General features: G+C 39.0%; 5 protein-coding genes across 5 annotated transcripts; 2 read left to right on the top strand and 3 right to left on the bottom strand.

Moving 5' to 3' along the window:
- Nucleotides 1-5,668: 5,668 nt before the first annotated feature.
- On the bottom strand, nt 5,669-7,706 carry MELLADRAFT_110832 (uncharacterized protein; the record flags this gene model as incomplete). The annotated part of the gene is made up of 2 exons (XM_007414987.1): nt 5,669-5,688; nt 5,924-7,706. The coding sequence occupies 2 exons, from the start codon at nt 7,704-7,706 to the stop codon at nt 5,669-5,671; spliced, it is 1,803 nt and encodes a 600-aa protein (XP_007415049.1).
- A 1,529-nt stretch (nt 7,707-9,235) lies between these two features.
- Nucleotides 9,236-10,096, bottom strand: MELLADRAFT_123892 (uncharacterized protein; the record flags this gene model as incomplete). Its single annotated transcript, XM_007414986.1, has 5 exons — nt 9,236-9,379; nt 9,457-9,535; nt 9,606-9,649; nt 9,728-9,785; nt 9,879-10,096. The coding sequence occupies 5 exons, from the start codon at nt 10,094-10,096 to the stop codon at nt 9,236-9,238; spliced, it is 543 nt and encodes a 180-aa protein (XP_007415048.1).
- A 2,411-nt stretch (nt 10,097-12,507) lies between these two features.
- MELLADRAFT_72941 (uncharacterized protein) lies at nt 12,508-14,484 on the bottom strand (the record flags this gene model as incomplete). Its single annotated transcript, XM_007414985.1, has 4 exons — nt 12,508-12,882; nt 13,020-13,761; nt 13,835-14,066; nt 14,138-14,484. The coding sequence occupies 4 exons, from the start codon at nt 14,390-14,392 to the stop codon at nt 12,879-12,881; spliced, it is 1,233 nt and encodes a 410-aa protein (XP_007415047.1).
- Nucleotides 14,485-14,816: 332 nt separating this feature from the next.
- On the top strand, nt 14,817-15,828 carry MELLADRAFT_110829 (uncharacterized protein; the record flags this gene model as incomplete). Its single annotated transcript, XM_007414988.1, has 3 exons — nt 14,817-15,176; nt 15,251-15,351; nt 15,438-15,828. 3 exons carry the CDS (start codon nt 14,817-14,819, stop codon nt 15,826-15,828), a joined length of 852 nt encoding a protein of 283 aa, XP_007415050.1.
- Nucleotides 15,829-20,375: 4,547 nt separating this feature from the next.
- MELLADRAFT_66918 (uncharacterized protein) lies at nt 20,376-22,934 on the top strand (the record flags this gene model as incomplete). The annotated part of the gene is made up of 1 exon (XM_007414989.1): nt 20,376-22,934. One exon carries the CDS (start codon nt 20,376-20,378, stop codon nt 22,932-22,934), a length of 2,559 nt encoding a protein of 852 aa, XP_007415051.1.
- Nucleotides 22,935-23,865: the final 931 nt, after the last annotated feature.

Raw genomic sequence — 23,865 nt, 5'->3', positions numbered from 1 at the left:
GAATGACATGAAATAAGCGAGTGGAGGGAAGAGATCAAAAGCCTTACATCTCCTTTCAGGTGATATGGTCTCCGAAGTATCCAACAGCTCATTGTTTTTGACTTGATCAATTGAACTTCGACGACCTCTTCTTCTGACTTTATCGTTTTCTTCGTCAGAATCTGCACGCAGGGTCTTCTTTGTTACAAAGGAAGAACCAGTGTCGGTGGTTGGTGGCTAGTTCGGGGGAGTAAAAGGAGAAAGTATTGAAAGAAATGAAACATAAAGATAAGATATCAATATGAGCATTGATAACACGGTGAGGAGAAGCCTTAGGAAAGGTCTCTACATACTTCATCATGTTCCCTCCTTTTTTTTGAAGGTGGTTTCTTCTTCTTCTGTACTGACTTCCCTTTCTTATTGGAATTATCCTCGTCTTTGTGATCGGTAGATTCTTCATCATCCAGTTCAATGGTAGTGATTTTGCGTTTTGATACTCCAGGTTTGGAGGTTATCTGGACACGGTCTGACAAGTGAGTTATCCGTCTTCGAGAGTCGGGGGAAGGTGATATCATCCCAGGGTTAAGCGGAGGATGACGCGAGCGTTGTGGTCGAGTTGCCGATGAAGGGGTGCACACCACACTAGATTGTGAAGAAGGCATAGGGAAAGGATGGATAGTATTTTCTGCAAACAGAATCGAGTAAACTGTGTGTTAAGGGTATTAGATATTGAATTATGTTGGTAGGATGAGATTGATGAAAATAAAAAGAAGATATTAAGGAGTGATTGTTAGATGAGATTAGACAAATATATAAAGATGATATTAATAATAAAAAATGATAGAGGGGAGATGGATGTGGTAGGAAAGAGACAGGTGTTACATACCTTTAATAAGGATAAACTGCCTGCTCCTGGGCGTCTTGATACATTTCTTATTAGTCATGTTTCATTGTTTGATTTGAGACAGGGGTGTCCGAATTGGTCAAGCATGAGCAGTTTGTGGGTAGGCTCGATTGAGTATGAATAGTTGGAGCGATCATGAAAAAAAATGAAGAACTTGATCAGCTTGAGCCCATCATTCTATCGATCTCCTGCTTCATGCAGTCACAAGCACATCCGGGTGCCTGGAATGCATGCGGAACATGCCCAGAGATCCGGCTAAGGGCAGTGGTTCCTGAAGCGAGGCGAAGCAGAATGAAAAGAAGGAAAGAAGACGAACCTCAGGGTGTTGATTCATTTAGCTTGTTTGTTGTTTGATTTGAGCAAACAACAGCCAATTAGGGTGATATTACGTTGGTCAAGGTGAGGCTAGTGTTGTAAAGTCGAGGGATCGAGAAGAAAGTGGTTCGATGGCTGAGTCTAGATGGTCTCCTGAAGGGGGCGATCGAGACATGTGCCTCCACCCCTGATTCAGCCGCTGTACCGCTTGCAGCGGCCACAGCGGGCCGGAGCGCAGCTCGCTGTTTGCCCGGGACCGGGAACGCAGCAGCAACGCAGCGGATAAAAAAATTGGGACCCCCCCGGGTTCCACAGCGCAACTGCTTGACGCTGCGCTGTTGTACATGTACAACGCAGCTGTGAAAGCTGCGTTGCAGTAGCGTTGCAGCCATTTGCAGCGCTACTGGTCCAATGTTGGTCAGGCTGAATGAAAATAAGAAAGGGAACTTGGATACCAACAAAAGCCCAGAAAAACATGGTTTATTTTCAATCAGAGAAGGTCTAATCTTATCATGGACTGAAAATCAGCTTTGCACACAACATTCAAAATACCCTGCTACATCACAAAACATGAGGTTATTCAACGATTGCTTCCAGTTTGGCTTGTTTGCAATACTTTGTCAATAAAACTGAGTGCTCCAGGATGTCTATGTATTGATTGCTTACACAAGGTAGCGTTAAATAACCCGCAGCATCTACATACAGATTCTTGAGCTGAGGCCAGGTGTCTTTCAACATAATAGTGTTTAGGGTCCAGAAATGGTATAGTGACCTGTAGGTCCATGTAATATAATGTAGAGTTTGACAGTCTTGAAAGCTTTCCAGTAAGTGCACATTCCAGGCCAAAACTTCCAAGTTGGTTAAAGATGGAAGAGAGAAACAAGTTTCAGGATCCCAACTAGGATCAATTTCCACGCTTTGATCACCAAAGTTGTATATAGTGAAATTCAAGTGTTAGCTTTGTCACGCAAGGTGCAATAGGGCAGGTCAAGTTTGACATTTTTGTACAAAGGCACCGTGGAATCGAGCAGGTATGTATCTGACGGAGCACACCAATATCAATCCTGCTTGGTGTTTGTGCGCAAGGACCTGTGGGGTCGGCTCATATTCAAGTTTCCCAGAGTCCATGAGACTGTTGGGGGGACAAAGCAGGACATAAGAAAAGTCTTTCAAGAAATTGGATTTCAACTAAATCATCAAACTGTGTTTTTTAAAAAAGTGTTGGCCTGCCTTATCCCTACTTTTCATTAATCCTTATTACTACCACTATTATCTTTCTTTTCATCGATCACCTTATTTGTCTCTCATTGAAAAACATTGGTTTTGCTATTACCACCACACACAGCAAGACATTTCTCCCAACGTTTTCACTTCAATTCTGATCACACTCAGTCATTTGCTCCTAATCTCTAGTCATTCGATTTAACCAACTGTTGACTTGGTCATTTCTCTTTTGAATCAATTCTCAATTGTCTTTGTTGTTTTCATTTCCAAATACTCAATTCATAACAACCACACCAAGGACAGGACCTACCTGAAATGCCTTGAATATCTCCACACCAGCATATTGTTGATGTTCAATCGACGAGGTAAAAGAAAATGTTATGTGTAGGAGCTACACAAAGGTGTTATCAGATTTAGACAAATGATGTATGGTAGATACTTTACCCCAATTGAGCAAATAAGAATTATTATATAAACCATCCCACTCTCATCTACTGTAATGTTTCTCTTTCCCATCTTTGGAAAGAGAAACGTATGTAACCCTCTTATCTCATCATATAGAATAGTTACTAATCATATATGTATCAGTTGTCCTTTTCATTAAATCAATAAGCTCACATCTTTCTATCTTGTGTACTTTGTACAAACCCCAATTTATAAATCAGGTACTTATCTAACTGTATATCTCACAACTTATTTACTTACTTTTATCATGTTCATGTTTCTTTATCATTGTTGTAGGTCAGAGTTAATTCCTTATATAGGATAACTTCATTGTGATCTTATCTAACACTAGAGCGCATATCAGTTTTCTGAATTAGGTGTCAGGACTGTGTTCCAATCATCTCATAAATTTTCACATATGATCCATGACCTAGCTTTAATAGGAACCCTGGCGCATGAAAACACCAAAAATGCTTTGCTTCAGCCTCAACACCAAAGGGAACTCACGTTCAGCCTTGGTTCTAAAATGTATCATTAAAACCAGCGACTGGAAAAGTGGTATGACATGCTGGTGGGTGACAAGGCAGAGATATCCAATGGTCTGGCCGCCGTCACCAGCCACAGGTACACCACAGCTTGTTGGAAGGAACCTTACGGCAATCCTTTTGCAATTAACAATATGCTCCAATCTTGTGGAGCCAAATTCAATCAATTCATGCAGACTAGTCATGAAGGGTTTCAGGCACTCCTTGACCGGATTAGTGATCATCCAGAAATAATTTCAACTAGCAACAATTGACCACCACCAATAGATCTACAGCTAGCTTTGACACTCAAGCGTCTGGGATCTTGCGGAAATGTTGCATCACTCAGTAAATTTTCCCGTTGACGGGATGCTGATGCTGTGAGGAAGCCGGATAATGGCTGTACAAAACAGAGATTTGTTGATGGAGATGCTGTGAGGGAGCCGGAGAATGGCCGTACAACATGGAAACTTGTTGACGGGGATGCTGAGCCGGGGAATGGGCATAGGCTAGAGGGCTTTTTTGATGTTGATTGAGGTACATGCTTGAGAAAACTGGCAAAAAAACGTGTGTGTTGTCCAGCTGGAGTAAGACTGTGTAGGTGAGGACAAGGGCATCCTAGGTGGCTGTGATTGATCCTCTGGAGACAAACTCCCAAAATACAACACATCTGGGATGACCAAGTCTTGACTTGACAGAGTGTGGCGGTAGGAATTGAATGTTGACTGCATCTAGGATATATAGATAAGATACTTGAGGGAAACAAACAATAAGTGAAAGATATGAAGCAAAAGTGTGATGTAAATTTGAGTGAAGGAAGGTAAATGACGTGGAATGACAATGTAAATGAAGTGATGTAAAATAAAAAGCAGACTGTGGTTTGTCTCACCATAATGCATTCACTCAAACAGCATTTTGAGCCTATGTAAGAGATACTTTACACCTAATGGAGCTTTGAGCTGTGCTTGTTTAGCACAGGCCTCTGCTCGTTTGCTAGCTGGGAGGGCCTATATGTCATGTGCTTGAATTTTGAATTTCACATGAAAATAAATGAATCATTTGAGCAATGGGAAAATTCAAAACAAGCAAAAAAGTGGCCAACTTGACCTGCCCTAATGTGATGGACTATCTAATATGCTGAGGTCAGTGATAGATTGGTGCATTCTCAAATCACAAGCTGAGTATTTGTTCTGGGCCAATTGTAAAGGCACCAATCTCTATTTATATCTTCAAATCTATGTAAATTTAATTGTGATAAGTATTTGAGTTGGGATAGATTGAATCCAAAAGAATTATCACCTGGTTTTTCTTTGGCTTTGAATAATGTAAGTACATCACATTTAAATGACTCAAGCAGAGGTAGACTAGCAATGACTTGTGATGGGAAACAGTTCACGTCTCGTAGGCTGCATTCATCTTCCAATGTCAAGCATCTAAGTTGTCTAAGACTTGATAATAGTGTAATCAGGCCTAGGAGAAAAGCCTCTGTTATACCTGTGTCTTGGGGTTCTTCATCATAACCACATTTGATTGATGAATCATCAGATACAGCTGGTCACTGTTAAACCAAATGCAACAATCCGAGGATAATATGTTGACGGTGCCAAAGACATGCAACATTGAGTTGCATCCCTATTATATCACAGTGAGGTATTGCTATTTTTTATCACATTTGAAAACCCTTTGTTTGAGTGCATACCACCATGTGATGTAAAAGTGTTGGCTGTGAATTACTTTTGGATGTCAAGGAGAAATACCTTAGTGAGACATTAGTATGATGTAGCAAGGTAGCTAACAACATAGAACCATTGATAAAGAGAGATACAATTCACCTTTGCAAACTTATGTTTGCATAAAGTATTGTAGCATGTGGCATACTTCATAATTCAACATACATGACATACTCAAATTACTTTGTGTGATGTTTCCTTTGTCTCATTTGGACTGAAAGGATTATAGTATGTGTTTCATTTGTGTGTGGTTGTTTTTATTGAGTATAACTAGGTTGCTCATAGTCCACATTAACTGCAGAGAAAAGCTTCCATTATTTTCTCTTTTCATCCAAAACCCTATGAATAATCATTGGATGAAGGTGAGTTACATGTGGTTTTGTGGGATTAATAAGTTCAAAGTTCCAGATCTAAACTATCTCCATGTCTGCTCTGACAAATTAATCCCTTGAAACCTTATCATTTATTTTAAGGGTGTTTTTTTGGTCTATAGTCCTACACAATGAATATTAGGGTTGTGTCTTTGATTGAAGTTTTGAAAGCTCACATTATCCTTCTACTTGTTCCACTAATTCAAAATCAAATTAATTATAGAATTTGCTCATTTGGCATACAAGAGATAACACATGCAGTGTGCAGGGTTATTTGTAGACATACTGTCAAGAATTTGAACCTACCACACAAAACAAGATTATACATAGATGGAGTTTTCATGATGATAATATCAAAGGTTTGAGCATTGTTCACACTGGCATAAAATTCAAAGAAAAAAATGGAAAGATTGGTTCACTTTTTTTGTTCACTTTGGATGCCTGAAAAAGTATCAGGTATAGGGATGAATGAACCAAACAGTTTGAACTTCTTCTGAATATGTCCTCCATCTGCTTGACTTCCTGCTTCTGAGATGGAAGCAATGGGAAGATTTTTGGCTCTAGTCTCCTTGGTGGGGAATGCTTGGATGGAACTCAGAAAGCAGCTGTATCTTGCTTTTTGTGATTGATACAAGATTGTTTTTTCCTTTTGCGCCTCTCTGTCATAATTTCTGAAAAGACTGGCATAGGCCAACTTCTTGGTATCAAATTTTTGTATATCTTTTATATCATCCTTTAGATTTTGGATGCAATATTCAGTCAGAAGTTGTCCGTGAGCCATTGCACTCAAGTTGTTGAAGTGGTGTGTCAGGCTGAGGTAAACTCTATAGATCTTGCCAATTTCTGAGTGCATACTCTGATTGAGCTGAAGATATTTTGCTCTTCTTCTTTGATTTGTTTGTGTCAAGGTAGATTTGAGGATAGCCTGGAAGAATTGGATAGATTGAAGCACAAACAGCTGATTCCCAGAAACTGAGTTGATATCTTCCAGGGTGATCAAGGATCCAACAATTGTGCTGACCTCTTTGATCAGAAAGAAGAACATAAGGGTATTTATTGTGTGTTCAAAAATGAGATCACTGTTGATATCTTTCAATGGTTTCAGCTCTCCAAGGAAACACTCAACCATGTGCAAAAAAACCACATGCTCATTTTCATCTTCCAGACTTTGAATTGCAAAAGCAATCATATGTGCAATTTTACTCAAAGCAATCTTCTTTTCCCCAATTGTGTCATCAACACCTTCTGAAAAAGTATCCCATGATTTTAACATTTTGAAACCTCCCAGAATGGATTCAAATTCAACCTGCCCTGACTGTATTCCTTGGAGATTGTTCAAAATTTGCATCATCTTCCCTGGGGCCAAGTACTGCATCCTTTGAAACCCACTCTTGATCAGTTGAACTGTATGAATTTCTTCACCTTGGAAAGCAGTTGTGAAATATGATGTTGGGGATCCATCACCCAGCACACCTCGGTGAAATAAGATCTCATGCAAATCATCAAAACCTCTCACCCATTTGAGTGGTTTTACAAAACGTTCAACTTCTTTTGTACCCATAGAAGCAAAGCTTTTTATTAAATCAACATTTTTGATTCCTGCTAAAACCAATCTCTCTGCCATATCAATAAACCTCATATATTTGGTGAAAGCTGTGCCATACTGTGCTTCTGGTGTAAGAAGCCTGGAAATTGACTGATATGTTTCTGGTATATTATGAACAGGTGCTGAAGACAAGGATCTTATAAGGATGGTTAACACGATTCTTTCCCCCAATCTTGCCATGATGTGTGATATGAACTCCTTATACAGATTCCCTGGCTGGTGCGATCTTGAAGGTAGGGGCTTGATGGGTGTATTCTTCATTACTAAGCTCTCAAGAGTTGATATTTCTTCAAAGTTTTCTTTCTTCACAACTACAAAATAAACCCCCATGAAGATTCTCAGCATCTTCCTCCATGGGGTAACCAAAAACTCTTTGTTTTTATCACTCTTTGAAATTTTATGTTTATGGTTATAGAGTTCCAGCAAATCCAGCCTTTGCTTGTCTGAATTCCTGAAAATTTCTGCTTTTGCTCTCTCTGAATAGTCTTGAAAAGAAGGCGTCTGAAGGCAATGGGTTGCTGCCGCCTCCAAGGTCTTCAAGCTGGCCCAAGAGGCCTTGAGTTCATCATCTGCCCAGATACTTGAGGTAAATTCTACAGTACCAAGCATATTTTGAATCAGTGTGAATCAGCATACAAAGTTCAGTCCACAATTCACCATTAAAATGTTGAACTTCAAAACTGAGACAGAAATTAGATATATGATATACCTTTATCTTCATTGAGCTTTGAGATGGTTATTGACAGATGTGTTGCATCTTCCTCTGCAAGTTGAAGTGGGGTGCATCTTAAACCATTTTCTATCAGGGTACTCAGTCCAAGTACCACAAACCAAGAGGTTAACCTGCCAAACATCATCTTGAGAGTATGATAAAAATTTGTTTTTTTGTGGTAAAGAAAAGATGTGGAGCAAAGAAAAAACTGCAGAAGTTCTATAAGGGAAAATTTGCATGTCTCAACTCCTCCTATTATTCTCTACTTGGTCAATCTTCCCCACATTTACAGAATCTGATCCAACGATTCAGATAAATTATCTTATGAGATGTTACAGGATTTGAGTGATTGGGACAATACAGGAGATTACACACTTGTGATAGTTTCTTGTTTCCTTGTATGCACAACATGCACAGGAGGATTTTCATTGTTCAGATTCAAAGCTCCTGACACCCCCTTGTAACATATTTGGAATACCTGCATCAAATATCATGCTATATTTGCTCTGATCATCTCAGTGTAGCATTCAACATTGATAGGGCTAGATGTGATATTCTCAGATCAGAGCTTCATTTTGTACAGTGCACATGCATTGCATAGTAGCATCAACGAAACAGCATAGAAAAGAATAGTTAAAGGCAACCCAGACTCATCTGGTAATGACACTTGTGTAGCATCTGTAGATTCTTGATCTGTGAATACTGGATCAGTTGCCTTGGAGACCAACTTCCAAGGTGTCCTTGGATGGTGTCCCCAAGGAGAAGGGCACCCAATGGCCACCTTCAAGGCAAATTTTGGCCCTTGTGGTTGCCTCAGATTGGATCCTTGAATGGGGCTTTCCTTGGCGTCAAAATCCTAGGACTACTTGAATTTTTGCCTCCAAGCCAAATATACTGGCTGTGAGGTGTGTACAAATTTATGATGTCATATGATGAAATTGGGATTGTGGTGGCATGACAGGCAAACAACCTCCACAGTTATATATTGAGATCAGAATATGTTTAATTTATAGTAGTCTCTTGCCTGCCAGTGACTAGTAGCTATGGGCCATGAGTGTGTACATATTTGGAGCCAGACCCATTGCAAACCCAGGCACAATTTTGGGCCTTACTTAAGTTTGGTAAGCACCTATTGTAAGGTGACATAAATAAAAAGAGATAAACGTTTGAGTGAACAAAAACAATTAGGACATGCAAACAAGACTCGTGATATACGGTCATTCTTCTGAGACATAGGTTTAGCAAACAAGTTATATTGTGAGTATCATTCACCACATTGGGATTAGTTGATACATGGCTCAAATAGGATGGAACAACGGAGCAAAATGGAAGTCATCGCATGAGCTCAAAGCGGAATGTAAGAATAGCATGGTAACTAGGAATGAGAAATCGTGAATTCAATAAAGGTGGGTATAATCCGAGCCCGTTACAATTGGTCGCCAAAAGCACGCATGGCATCCTCCGTCTCTTTGTCGCACGTCTCAACTTGCTTGGAATCGGCATAATCGCCATAATAGACTAGCACAATGACCAGGTCATCATCCGGGCTCGGTGGTGGAACTTTGCTGCTCTATGAACCGGTATTGTTATCAGCAAAAGTTTGAGTTTAAGTTTGATATGCAGCAGAGAGAAGTACATAAGACTTACCGGCGTAACAGGCTTGGTAACTCTACAAGTCTGGCTGATGTAAGCGCCATAGTAATTCCTGACGCTTGAGGCTGAAGAGCTAACAGAATCATAATGTGTTCATATTGACCTCGGATCACCAAAATGAGCTCGAGGTGTTGGGCACTCACTCCTGAAACATGGCCGGTTCTCTCGTCGTTGTTTCGACGTACATCTGTGTAAAATGAGTCAATCAGCCAGTCAACTCGATACGTTCTAGCTTCTCAGTTGGCTCATCAGACATCATACTCACACCCAGGTTTGCGAAGAAAACACACGAGGCTGGGCGTGAGATCAAAGCGGTGATCATTCTAATCAAGTTACCAGGATGAAGCTTGGTCAATTAATACGATTGGTGAAGTGAGGAGATTCTCTTTCAAGACCACAAGGGAATACCGACTAACTTTCCATATTGTTTTAGATCGAATTCCAATGGCTTCGACTGCAATTGACCGGGACAGACTACCGGGTTGCTCGGCGATGTCATGCGCTTGAAAAGTTTCTTTGGTTGGATCGATTCCAGACCACTCGAGTCACGTCCTTCCAAGCGACTATTGGGTTCGGGATAAGCCATCACAAATAACACTTGTAACAGGAATCCAAGAAAAATTGAGCATCTCATAATGACAAGAAAGTACGCCCGAGCAAATTAGGAAATTATTCGAGGTTAAATAGCAAACTTCAAAGTAAAAAGGATTTAAAAGATGTGAGGTTCAATTTTTAAAGGGAAAGAAGGGGAAAAATGATGGTTTCGAAGGAAGGTAAGAGACATAAGGTTTTTAAAGTGTTTTCAAGATACATAAATAGCAATGCATAGCCACCGGTGTCCAAGCACGGAATCCATCCAGCCAAGGTCAACTTGAAAAGTCACACACTGACAGTCTGACTACTTAAATTCAAAAGTTCGAACTGCTCGGATAACAACGCCAGAAATCTGGTGAGTCGTGACGTACAACCTCATATACAACATATTCAGTCAAAAAGAGACATGCTCTCTAACTTAACTAAGTCCCTCGAGGCTCGACACCTGTTAATCAATGATGGTTTCGAAGGAAGGTAAGAGACATAAGGTTTTTAAAAATCTTATTTATCCCTTTTCTGTGAGCACACCGAGGAACATCGACCCTCCTTGGAATAGGACATGCGGGAGGTCTGGCTACACATTGTACAAGTCGAATCATTGACATCCGCCCATTCCTTCTCGAGATATTTGGGAAATGAGTTGAAAATGTCTTTAGTAATGATTTTTGTAAAGCCATAACCCTATCCCGCACGTGGAGGAAGTGGGAAGAGTTGCTGAGCCGAGGGAGTGGGATACCTAATGCTGTCATCCGCCAAAATAAGCTTGCTAGCTCTGCAATGGGAATAAGTCCCCTGACTTAATGTAGCTACATATAAAGACAACACCAATTCCTTGTTGAATATTTCGAGAAGTAAATGGTGGAGGGTGATGGTTCGACTTGTACGATGTGTAGCCAGACCTCCCGCATGTCTGATTCCAAGGAGGGTCGATGTTCCTCGGTGTGCACACATTGAAGGGATAAATAAGATTCCACCCGCAACAATATTCTTAGCCCTCAGGCCGAAAAGCAGACATTAGGTGTAAGTCCCTCATGCTGCGACATGCGGATTCAACTTGCTTGAATGACAGCTGTCGCAGCATCGAGGGACTTTGTTAAGTTAGGACTTACATCTAATGTCATGTTTTTGGCCTGAGGGGTAAGGATTTCCTTGCAGAGGAAATCTTGATTCCTCCTTTTCCGTGAGCTCACCGGGGATCTTTTTACCGCGCTTCATGGGGTTATGCGCCGACCTCCTTTTCAAAATGTACAAGTTGAATCGTAGAGATTCCTCGGTTGCTTGCTGAGCTACATAAGTTGCTATTTTGTGATTTTCACCTGTAGCTCACATGTAGCTCTGCTAAGTCGAGGACTTATTTCGATGAAACACCGAGCTACAAGTGAGCTACAAGTGAGCTACATACCAAAATGACGGAATTAAAAGATATGTAGCTCGGCGAGCAACCGAGGAATCTCGACGATTCCAGTTGTACATTACGCAGCGAGGTTCAGCGCATATGCTCACGAGGCGCGGTAAAAAGATCCTCGGTGAGCTCAAGGAAATGGCAAAAACAAGAATTCCTCTGCAAAGGAATCCTTACCCCTCAGGCCAAAAAGTCGACTTTAGATGTAAGTCCCTCATGCGGAGACATGCTGATTCAACTCGTTGATTGACAGCTGTCTCAGCATCGAGGGACTTAGTTAAGTTAGACATGCTCTGAGCTGCTCTGAGACAGAAGCTCACAAATCAAGTGGGCGCGCCCAAAAGTACCGTAGTAGGTTTGGCTGATTCCTGGTTAAGTAAATCACTTGGTTGTGATTATCCTTACCCAGGATCTCACTATGATTTGCTTAAACATGCAAAAAAATCTAGCATAAAACCCAATTACACAGCCGGGTAAAGCAGAATCAAGCAATTATTGAAGGGAATCTGTCATTGAGATCCTGAAGATCCCGCCTCGTGGCCGAAGAGTGTGATCATTCAGCTTGCCAACACAAGCAGAATATCACGGAGTGTGACACTGTCTTATAACCTTGCAATCATCAGACCCTGAATGAAGAAGCACACAGAAAACTTGTATGAGAACACCTGAAGCTTTGAGCCCCAATAATATAGATTGACTATGCTGCTTTCAATCAATTAATTTCAAACTTGTGTTTGTTTCTTATCTCAAAATCCGTATACAAAATCCAACCCTTTACAAAAAGTAAAAACACGGGGTTTCCTTTGCTAAGAAGCGCACCTAATGCGCCTAGGCGCGGTCCCAACAAGAGAAAAGGGGCGTTGGCGCGTCTTTTGAAAAGAGCACGCGCCCTTAGCCTGACTGTAGTCCGTGGATGCTCTTAGACTCAAGCCCCCGTGTACTCTTTAGCATCGATCGAACAGCGGATGGTACAATATCAAAACGCTCACATTTTGACGTTCCAGACTTACTCGTTCAAAAAATGGAGGAGGTAAGACAAAATCAGGGTAGGTGAGACTAATTTTTTGCATATATGTAAAAACCCGATGACAATCAAGTTCATTTTACTATGTTGATATGTACATATCAAAACTATAAACGCAATATATACTGTCCGTGTTGATAAGAAACAGAAAAGGAATTGGATGATGAGATAACATTCCTGGAGTATATATCAGAAGAAGAAAAGACTGAAATAATTTATGCGTGTGTTTATTAAAACTATCAATAATAAAGGGTATAATTAAAGAGAATTAAAAAAGGTTGATATCTAGAAGGATGGAAAGAGAAATGTATATCACTTGTCCTGTTCCCTTTTCATTCAATATATAGTCCGAGTTTCAACGTTCAGATTGTTCTGTGTGCTTCATGAGCTTATTATTTAACTGTATTGAGAAGTTGAATATATCGGATAAAAGGAAAATAGCAACGATAACAAAAACATCAGTTCTACGGGGTCTTTCATCAAATGATCAAATCAAAGAAAAAAATAATCAAAGAAATTAAAAGGAGATGACGTAACTAGCAATGATAAGAAGCAGAAATGCCTGAAAACTTAACATTAATCCCTCTACTTTCACAAACCTTAATGAAATGTTTTTGTGAAATAGAACCAGGATTATCAAAAAGAATAAGTCGATTTAATTGATCCCAATTAGATTCAATCAAATCACCTAAGCTTTCATAATCAATTTTCTTACGTCCACCACCTAAGATTAATGTTTTAAGATTAGAAGAAGTTGTAAAAGAAATTAAAGATTCAATATTTCCAATCAAACTAAGTTTAATCAGGTTAGGTAAATTAATCTTTTCTATATCTGTTAATTCTAATCTTTCTTCATGATTAATCTTTAATTCTAAAAATCGAAGTGATTTTGAAAATTGTAAAATAAATTCTTTAATCCAACACATTTCAACGGTTTCACATGATTTGATACTTAAATTGATCAATGAACCTAACCAATTTACTTTTGACCAAGATTGATTAAAACAAGTAGATTTTGATATACTTAATGATTTCAAATTATTTTGAGTGGAAAGTAATTGAGCTAAAGGTGAAATTGATGAAATCGATTTACAGATATTATGAGCTTTGAAAACTTCTAATTTATTGATGGTATGGAAATGTTTAATGATTTCTAATTCGTTTATATCGTCTGGAAGAAATTCATCTGTTGGTTTATTGTTGATTGTCAATTGAGTAAGTTGAGGTGCCATTTCACAAAGTAGTTCGTGCCATCTGACATCAGATGTTTTATTCGATTCTGCATGTCATATATCAGGATTACCATGTTTCGTGCTGATGAATGTCAAAGGTGTTGATACGGAAAGACATACCAAAATGACTCGCATCGAAGAAATGATGATCAATTTCGATTACTTCAATCCTACGGTTCTGTAAACTACCACATATCTCATATAATAAGTCCAGAATGAGTGTTGTTGATTCAAGGGAATTTAAAGTCTTTGGACCTGTAATTGCAATTTGTTTAACTTGATCAGAATATTTAGGTAACCATTGATCTCTTATAAATTCAAGTTGTTTTGATGATCGAGATGTTTCAAGGTACTAGAAAAAGAGCAAATTTAAATCAGTTTGTAGATTCTTCAACTCAGTGCTCAAAGAAGAATGACACCTACTTCTCCAACATGTGATTGACAAAATTGATGAAATATCCAATTAACAGAACCAAGCGAATAAATCCGATTTTTCAAATGAATCGAATGGGATGGATGATGCACTTGATTTCGATTAAAGTTAGACTTTGAAACTTCAGCTTGATCGAAAGTATGACACCATTTTAAGATGATGGTTAGAATATCGATCGGTAATTCATTCATTGTGAAAGTTTGATGACTTTGTTGGATAGGATTTGTATCTTGTAAGCTTATCATTTCTACTTTGTTGTTGTTGTTCTTGTGATGCGTGTTGATCGAATGAAATGATGGATGATGTTCGTTAAGATTTGTTTCTTTCTTGTTGCACCCTTTCACCGCCACCACATGGTCTCACTTTTTTATTTCACGTCGCCTTTGTTATCAATACAGCCCTTTGAACCCTAAATTAAGCTCACAAACCCCGCGGGGCCCCACAGTGTTTCCTCAAAACTGTATTTTGTATCAAAATCCCAGTAAGTCAATAAGGGTACATAACAAAACCTCTCAAATTAGGCTAAATCAGCTTAAACTTCTAAAGTTTCCAAGTCAAACCTCACTCACATTGGGTTTTGCACTGTTTTGCAGTTGATCTTGGCGTAACCGTAAACGATGATGGATTAGCAAACTCATCAGCTTATCATGACTCTTAACCAATCGAATTATGGAGAAAAACAACAAAAGACCCACTGGACAAGAAGACTCACCTCCTTCTAAACGTACCCGAACCTCCACACCATCAGATCCAACTCTTCAACCTAAACATACACTCGATCGTTTTGTAAATTCATCTAAACCTGATCCAATAGCAGTTCATGTGACCAAAGAAATCAAAGATCGGAAAAGTGTATTCAAAGCATTAGTTTTCAAAGCCAAAAGTTTATCAGATGTGACAGACATTATAAATTTGGTTAAGCATCGATTTCATTCGAATCCTGCTTCTCATAATATCACGGCTTGGAGGTTTTTATCACTCAAGAAGTCTTGTGATGGCTTAGGAGGACCCGGAGATTTTGAAATTCAGGTTTGCAGGTTTTTGATTACACTCGAGTGACCGGTCAAACTGATTAAATCGGATCCGATATCTCTCCTTCTAAGTCTGGCTATGAAGATGATGGTGAAGCGCGTTCAGGGGCAAAGGTTTTGAAAGTCATGGAAACACTTCAGATTATAGATGCTATAGTAGTTGTCTCTCGTTGGTCTGTCTAATTTTCCTTTGACATCCAGAGAGCAGCTGAAACAGTGGCTAACAAGCTTTGTGTGTTTTGTCTGATCGATTCATCAGGTATGGAGGCGTGTTATTAGGCCCGGCACGATTTGATCATATCGAAACTTGTGCAACAGATGCTTGCAAAGTCTTTCAATCGATCGATGCCTTAGATGATGACTTATTGCGTTTATCAGAACTAGATCTTCAACTTTCTAAACTTAGAATCGAACTCAAGATATTAACAGATCCAGACTTCCTACCAACTTCTAGCCCTTCTGGATCTCAAACCAAATCAGATCCTTATCAACATTTACGAAATCCTGTCAATCTGATTGGTTCGGCTAAATTAATTACTGCACGTGAGAAGGCAATTGCAACACTTCATAAATTGATCCAACAGGCCAAGGACAAAAAATCACCAGTTTCAAGCTCAATTGATGTGACAAATACACTTGAATCAACTTAGGGGTTTTTATGATGTAGCAAAGGAGAATCAAGAAGCTTACCTGTCTTTTGGCTCATGGAGACCAGCTTCGCATTGATCCACCATTACAAATTGACAATTGGTCATAATGAGGAAAATGTGTACAAGTCAAGTTTCAGGAGGCATGAATGTGCATGATTGGTAGATCCTAACAAAGCATTGTTCCTAGTGTAACTTGTCACTTATTTCAAAGTGTAAACAAAATTTCAAGATCAAGACAAAGTCAAAGCTTAGCTGGAGATCACAATTCTGAACTACAAGATTTTTAAAGAAAATCCAAAAAGGGCTATAAAATTCAACTCTGATCAACAAGTTTAAAAGCCTTCCACTTCATGTAAGCCATGCAAATTTGCTGCATCAACTTAGGACCCTGGAGAGTGCAAACAGACCCCCAGGCCCTGTTTGTACTCAAAATTTGTGTTCCTTGGGCTTTGGGTTTTTGTTACTTTTGACACCTTCCACAGACCAACCAAGGTCACAGCTGTCCAGTACATATATTTTTATCACGGTAGGGCCTGTGGTATTGGCTAAAACCCACTGTAGAGCCGCAGCCTTGGTATGTAGGATTCAGCAAGGCTGTCACTATACTATACTATACTATACTATGCTTTACTATACTTGGTATGCTATAGAGTCCAACTATACTTAATTGAACTATACTAGGTATGGTATAGTTCGACAAGTCAATTAAAAATATCTATAACCCTTCTTCAGGTATAGTTGATGAAATGATACTATGCTGAGTATATTTGAGTAAAGTATAGTTTGAACTATACTATACCCAGTATAGTATAGTATAGTGTAGTGGCAACCTTGGATTCAGGAATATCTCTGGATTTGTAAATAAAATGTTTTGGGATTGTTATATTCAGCCATTGCTCCTTTCCAATTCACTAGATTTACATATCACCAGAAAGCCCCTCTTTTCCTGCACATAACAGGGTACTACAGTCGAACCCGCGCAATTGCATACCTGCGCAACTGCATAATCAGCCGTTTTGCATAGGCCAGGACTTCCCCCGACTTGGTGCGGGCTAAAAATTGCATTTATTGCATAATTTTGTCAAAAATGATAATGCATAAGTCAAAACCCAAAAAAACCGGGTCTTGGAAGCCCAATTGCATAGCTTTTACTCAAAATACAGGATAAAAAGTACATAATTAGGCATAAACCTTGAGCCCTAAGTCTTAAAGCCTAGCTCATAACCTGCAAAAATGCATAATGTTATGTATTTTGGCCTATTTCCGTGTATATGCATAACTTTATGCATTTTAACCTATCCTGTATTTTACCTCACTTTGCATAACCCGTGAAATTGCATAGGCCGGATGTTCCCCCCAAATTATGCAATTGCGCGGGTTCAACTGTATATAGCCTTGCAAGTAGGGGAATGTTGTGACCATGAGCCAATACCCAAAAAGTGTGTATATGCACTCTCCAGGGTACTATATTGCATTGCAATTTTGTTTTGCAGAGCCGCATGAGCTGCAATGGCCTATATGACCATTGTGTATGTGGTGCAAAACAGTGGGGGGAGATTTTCTGTGCTTTTGAGGACAGTTTGATGCTTTTCTGTTTGCATCAGGTTACTTTTGAGCAGTATGAACATTACATAAACCTAAATCCCTACGCCCCCCCTTGAAAAATTCAATCAGCATTTATGCCAAGAGCTTTAAGGGTAGGGTGACTACAGGGATTCAGGTTCACTCATTCCCTTGCCGAGTATCCAAAGGTAGTTTGACCTAGAGGTCTCAAGGAATGAGCTTTGTGAATCAATCCTAGCTGACTACTTTCACTCTATTTATACCTTTTCCCTGCGCTGCCATTTCCTATTTGTATGCTCTGACTCCCTATTTCAACCTGCCACCATATGCTTTTTGAAAGCTTTGAACTTACTTTGCCTTCTTATACGCCTGAACTTTTCAAAAGCTCTGCACCTCTCTATCCTCTTATGCACCTTGAAATTGCTAGTATTAAATCACTAAGACACATGCTTTTGATTAGCACATGATATGCTGATATGCTTTTCAATAGCAAGCTTTGCTATTTGAAAGCATCTCCTTTTTCCCCTCTGCACTAATTTTCTCCCCTTATATGTCTTGAAACCACTGATAACTAACAAATTTATGCTTTTGAATAGCACAAGTGATGCTTTTGAACAGCAGGCTTTGCTTTTTGAAAGCATGTACCTTTTTGCATTCTTCATCTTGGGTATAAGCTTACCAAATGCAACCTGGGTATTCATACTACTGATGTAATTCACCATATGTTGATACCTTTTGGAAACACATCTCCCTTTGTTATGTGTCAGCCTCCATTGCAGTTTGTTTTTAAATGATGTTCATTTTTAAATGCACATATGCAACATATGTTCTACTTGCATATTTCCTCAACATTGCAATCTGTATTGTTGTTATATACAACTTTAACTTCCTAATTTGAACTTTGATGATGCTACATTTTTATTGTCTTTGTTCACGTATTCTTCCTAAACCTATCAAGGACTTTCAAGTTTTTGTTCATCTTCATTATACAGCACGCATGTGAGATGATCACACTAAATAGCTCATTCCATTTTATAATCATCAATTCTTTGTCTCTCATATTTTGTTATAGTATATCTTACAGTGGCTTTAGCTCTATTCTATAAGAGTGGTATTGTATCACATCATGTGGGCCAACCATTGGTTTAGGCTACATGGATGTGAGATACAGTGCTGAATGCTTTAACACATTTGCATCCACATTGAGTTTCAATTACTTCAGTGGGCATGCCTGCTTATATTCTAGTGGATCTTGAAGCCTTGGCTTGGCAGCCACAGCTAGTGAGTTGTGGTCCACTCACTTAGCCTTTGGAACACAGATTTTGAGTACAAACAGTGGGTCTATTTGCACTCTCCAGGGTGCTGATGTGATGCAACAATTTGCATTCATTCTTGTACAAGCAGACACAGAAAGTTTACGTCACCCCCGGGGCCCCACCCTACGTGTATTACATATGGTGTAGTGATTTTCCTGGCCCCGGGGGTGACGTGAACTTTCTGCGTCTGCTTGTACATTGCAGGCATGCCTGCAATGTACCCACCACATGAAGTAAAAGGATTCTCAACTTGTTGATCAGAGTTGAAGTTTTATAACCCTTTTTGTGTTTTCTTTGCAAATCTTGTAGTTCACAATATGATTCTCCAGCTTAGCTTTGACTTCATCTTGATTTTGAAGGTTGAGTTACACTTTGAAGTAAGTGACAAGTTGCATTAGGAACAATGCTTTGTGAGGATCTACCAATCATGCACATTCATGCATCCTGAAACTTCACTTGGACAAATCATCCTCACTGATCAATTGTCAATTTGTGACAGTGGATCAATGCTAAGCTGGTCCCAATGAGTCAAAAGGCAACGACGCTTCTTGTTTCTCCTTGCTACATTATAAAAACAACTAAGTTGATTCAACCCTATTTGTCACATCAATTGAGCTTGAAACTGGTGATTTTTTGTCCTTGGCCTCTTGGATCAATTTATGAAGTGTTGCAATTGCCTTCTCACATGCAGTAATTAATTTAGCAGAACCAATCAGATTGACAGGATCTTGTAAATGTTGATAAGGATCTGATTTAGTTTGAGATCCAGAAGGGCTAGAAGTTGGTAGGAAGTCTGGATCTGTTAACATCTTGAGTTAAATTCTAAGTTTAGAAAGTTGAAGATCTAGTTCTGATAAACACAATAACTCTGAGCTGCTCAAAGGTGGTTGAATTTTAAATATTCTAAAATATATGATTGCTGTGCTTAAGCCACTGTTCAAAGTTAATCACACACACTGGTCAAAATGATGAATTAGCCACTTGAGTCAATGATCAACTCCAACCCAAATCATTTGAACAGGCCCCTTTTCCTTGTAGGTTGTATGGGATGGTATATAAAACCTTCCCAAAATATTGAACCCTGACTCATATGTCCTTACACATTCAACAAAGGGGCTTTGAATGCATCTTTCATCTATCAATAGTTCTTGAAACACCATATATTTTCAAGTATCTCCTTGTCCAAACACATTCCAGCTTCATCTTACTTGATTCTTCCTATATCCATCACCACATAGAACCACATTTATCAAATCCATGTACAAGTCACACAAAGCAAGAGCATATACCAAGACATAGTCATACATGGTTTCCTGTTTTGTGATTCTGGAAATGTGGAAAGGGGGGCAGAGGGTTCATTTTGCATGGTGGATGTCTCAAAAACAGTATTGAATGATACTGTCACCTACCATGTTTTAAATGAGTCTGAATACCATTCTGAAGTGCTGTGCGGTCAAAACTTTACAGAGAGTCAATTTCTGTTGCATGTATGATATATGTCTGAGATCCGTGTTTGAAAGAAGATAAGATTCATAGATTATATGCTTGAAAAAACTGCATATGTTTCCAAGATAACTGAAGAACACAAGAACTTTCCAGATATTCCCAACCCCAACCAATACCAATAGAGCTTTGGAGCCCAAAATTTTCTTTCTCTGGATCATCATCATGAACTGGCTCCCACATACTTGCAAATCCTTCAATGCTCAATTAGTATACTACCTGGTCATACAGGCTGCAAGATGTATGGAATATCATTCCAACAATGCACTTAATAGTATATTTGAAGGATCAATATACAATGGGGTGTTAAACTGTGAAGACACAAGGAGTACACCTATCAATGAGCCGGATATGGGCCATGGGAATCAAGATTTTTCACACCTTCAACTACCAACTGATGTGTGGAGCCATTTTGCCACCTCAAATTATGAACAAGATTCTAGGGAGCAATTGAATCAAGATTTCCAAATTCAGCCAGATATTTCTCAGACATTTGGTTCAGGTAATTTGCATATGTGGCAGTCATTTCATGACTCAATGCAGGGTTATGAAAATGATACAGGGGCACAAGATCATCTTTGCACCACTGACATTGGTATATGTCATAACAGTCATAGTTCACATGTGAATATGATTAACAAGGCAGGGATCTTAGAATTGGATAACACAGGACACATCCCATTATCATACATGCCAGGCCACCATGGGTTGTTCTACCCCCCAGGTCATGATTTCAACATTGGATCTCAGTTGATCTCTCCAACTGGGAAAGCACATGTATTTGAAGATACAAATAGCATTCATCTTCAATCATTTTCACCAGAAGTGCAACTACCTCTTGATCCTTGTTGGAATGCCTTTGATCAAATAATCCCACCAACTCCTTTGAATGATGTCAATATCTACAATGTACCAAATTCACATTCAACAAATTTGGTAGCCTCTGTTCCTCAGTCCTTCATGTCTGATACTATATATAATCCAATACTTGAGGGAGGCTCTTCAGTACAATTCTTTGGTCATCAGAATTTTGATACAAGTGCAGTTAAACATTACAAAGAATCAAATGTGTCCCCAAACCTCATTCCATTTCATCAAGCAGATCACAATAGTCACATCTTGGACAATTTATCATCAGCAACAATCATGTCTCAAAATGAAGCCCAAACTCCTAGAATTGTTCTTGATGAACCACAGGTTGAAGAAAATAAGGGAAGTGATCATGACGGCTGGGATGATCTCTTGAAGCTCAGTTCCCAGCTTCTGAGTTCATCTTCCAAAAATACCACAAACCGTAAGAAAAAGGTATCAGAAATAATGAGAATGGAGAAGTGCAAGAATTTGAGATCATTGTCCAGAACGGAGAAAAAAGAAAAGTCAAAATCTAAATTCAGAGCCACAAATATACCACAAGCGTTCAACACACCGGTAGATCAAAATCCCAAACCTTTGAACAAACCAAAACATCACGTTGCTAGGAGGATGACCAACATCCTTTATGAGCAGGGAAAGGGTATTATATCAAGGAGCAGTGATCTGCAAAAAAGCAATGAAAAGTGGCTCAAAGATTGGAGAATAAGATATCAAATCTCCATTGATAATCTAGATCCCACAAGAAGTGTTACACAGCTTGTTACAAACAATTTGGACCGGGTGAAAGGTAGGGTGAAGGATGGAGTTGTTGCAGTATTCCTTGGATTGGTAAATCAGATTGATAGATTTGAAAAACCACAAATTTCTCCAGATGCAATTTTGAAAGACAGCTTAAAATTCATACATGGGTATATGAATAGATTATTGGTATTTGATATCCAGAGCTTGCAAGAAATTGATCTTCATATACCACTAAATAGGTGTACTTCAACCACACCCATGAGGATATTACATGAACTATCTTTGTCTAGGAAGAGAAATGAGATCAAGCCTGGGGTCTATTACCACATTTGGAAAATCTGGAGGTCTGAAAGGTGTCTGTCACTGCCAGTAGCTCCCTACCGTATTTGGTTTCCAGCACTGAAATATTTGACACTTCAGAAGAATGGTGAAACAGGAAAAACTTTACAAGTCATCAGCAGGTGTGTCTCCACATTTGCAAGTAAAAAGGTCTTTGATAGGCATAATAGCAAGGTATGGTTGCTGCAGGAAGGGAGAATATGTATTGCATCTATCATGAAGATTGAAGATGAAGTAACACAATTCTATGAAAACTTGAAGTTGACACTTTTAAGCAAGATTAAACAAGTAAAAAGTTTGAAACCTCATGAACTTGTACACTACACAATGGGAGTTGAAGCATCCATGAAACTATCAAAACTTGTAATAGTTCCAACCATTTTTGGTGCAGTAAAGATGATTGTTGATCATCATCCAGGAGAAAATGATTCTCTTCGAATCATACTTCAAGATGTCTGGGAATTCCTTCAAGGCCAGTTCTCCGTTCTGACAACATTCAATTTGGAGAATATATTTTGGCAACCAACTATCACAATGGAAAACATATTTGAGGACCTCTACCAAGATCCTCAATACATGCCCAGTGTATTTGGAAAGCTTGCAAGCGGAACATTCTCTAGTAATTTCAAGCCTATTGTATGGAGTCTTTTGAAGAAATGGTCAAGCACAAAATTGGAGTTGAAATCAACTAAAGAGTGCACAGCAAGTATATTGGAAGGGTACAATGATACAAATTATACAGAATTTGTTGAGGCAATGTTACCTCCTTGATTAACTCCCCTAGTATGGAATATATATGTTGAAAAATGTGCCCAGCTGCTGAATTTCTTTCTTCCTAATAGAAATGGGCAATCTTTTTTTGAATGGAAACTGTGTCCTAAAACACATCATGATAGACTAAAAAAGCACGCTTTGACTTGACAAAGCCATGTACTACAGAAAGATGAGATCATCTCTTTCAACCCTTGAGTAATCTGAAAATTTTAAGAATGGAGAAATGTGAACAGATTGGTTTCTCTGTTATGATGTGCCCATGAGAAAGCTAAGAAAGAGGTACTCAAAATCCTTAAAGGAAAGAAATTGTTCAGAGAGTATTCCCCTTAGCATCATGTATCAGCTTGACAGTGTAGCTTCAACCATGAAGCTTATGTATATGGATGATCCCTGATGCATGTCACAGACAAACTAACAACTACAAGATACTCATTTGGTAAGCTCAAGGAGAACAAATCACTTGCACAATACAAGGTTGGGGACCTTTATCTGTTGCAAAATTTGATATCACAGCTATGAAAGGTTCAATTGCTGCATGGATACACAACACAAACAGTATATCGGAAAAGTATGGTACTCAAATTCAAAAGGTAGCATCTGACTTATTTGAAAATACTACTTCTTTCTTTTCAAAACCTAGGCCCCAACTGGAAAACATCCATAGATTTATTGGTCCTTGTTGCTGGTCACCCACTTTGTGGAAAACCTGATCAACCCCCCATCTGGCTGTTAATTTTCACATAGGATCATTTCAAAGGTCAAGCCAATGGCCACATTAGTGTCTTGTTGGTGAGTATTTGGACATACAACTCAATAGTCAGCGTGAGGCATGAGGAAAAGGAGATACTGACAGGATAAGTAAGCACAGGGTCCTCAAAGCCACAAGGTTTTGGGAAACATATTGATTTTTTCCCTGCCAAAAAAAACT

The sequence above is a fragment of the Melampsora larici-populina genome, assembly GCF_000204055.1.
Source record: "Melampsora larici-populina 98AG31 unplaced genomic scaffold MELLAscaffold_47, whole genome shotgun sequence".
Taxonomy (NCBI): Eukaryota; Fungi; Basidiomycota; class Pucciniomycetes; order Pucciniales; family Melampsoraceae; genus Melampsora; species Melampsora laricis-populina.
This window is presented reverse-complemented; position numbering and strand designations above follow the sequence as displayed.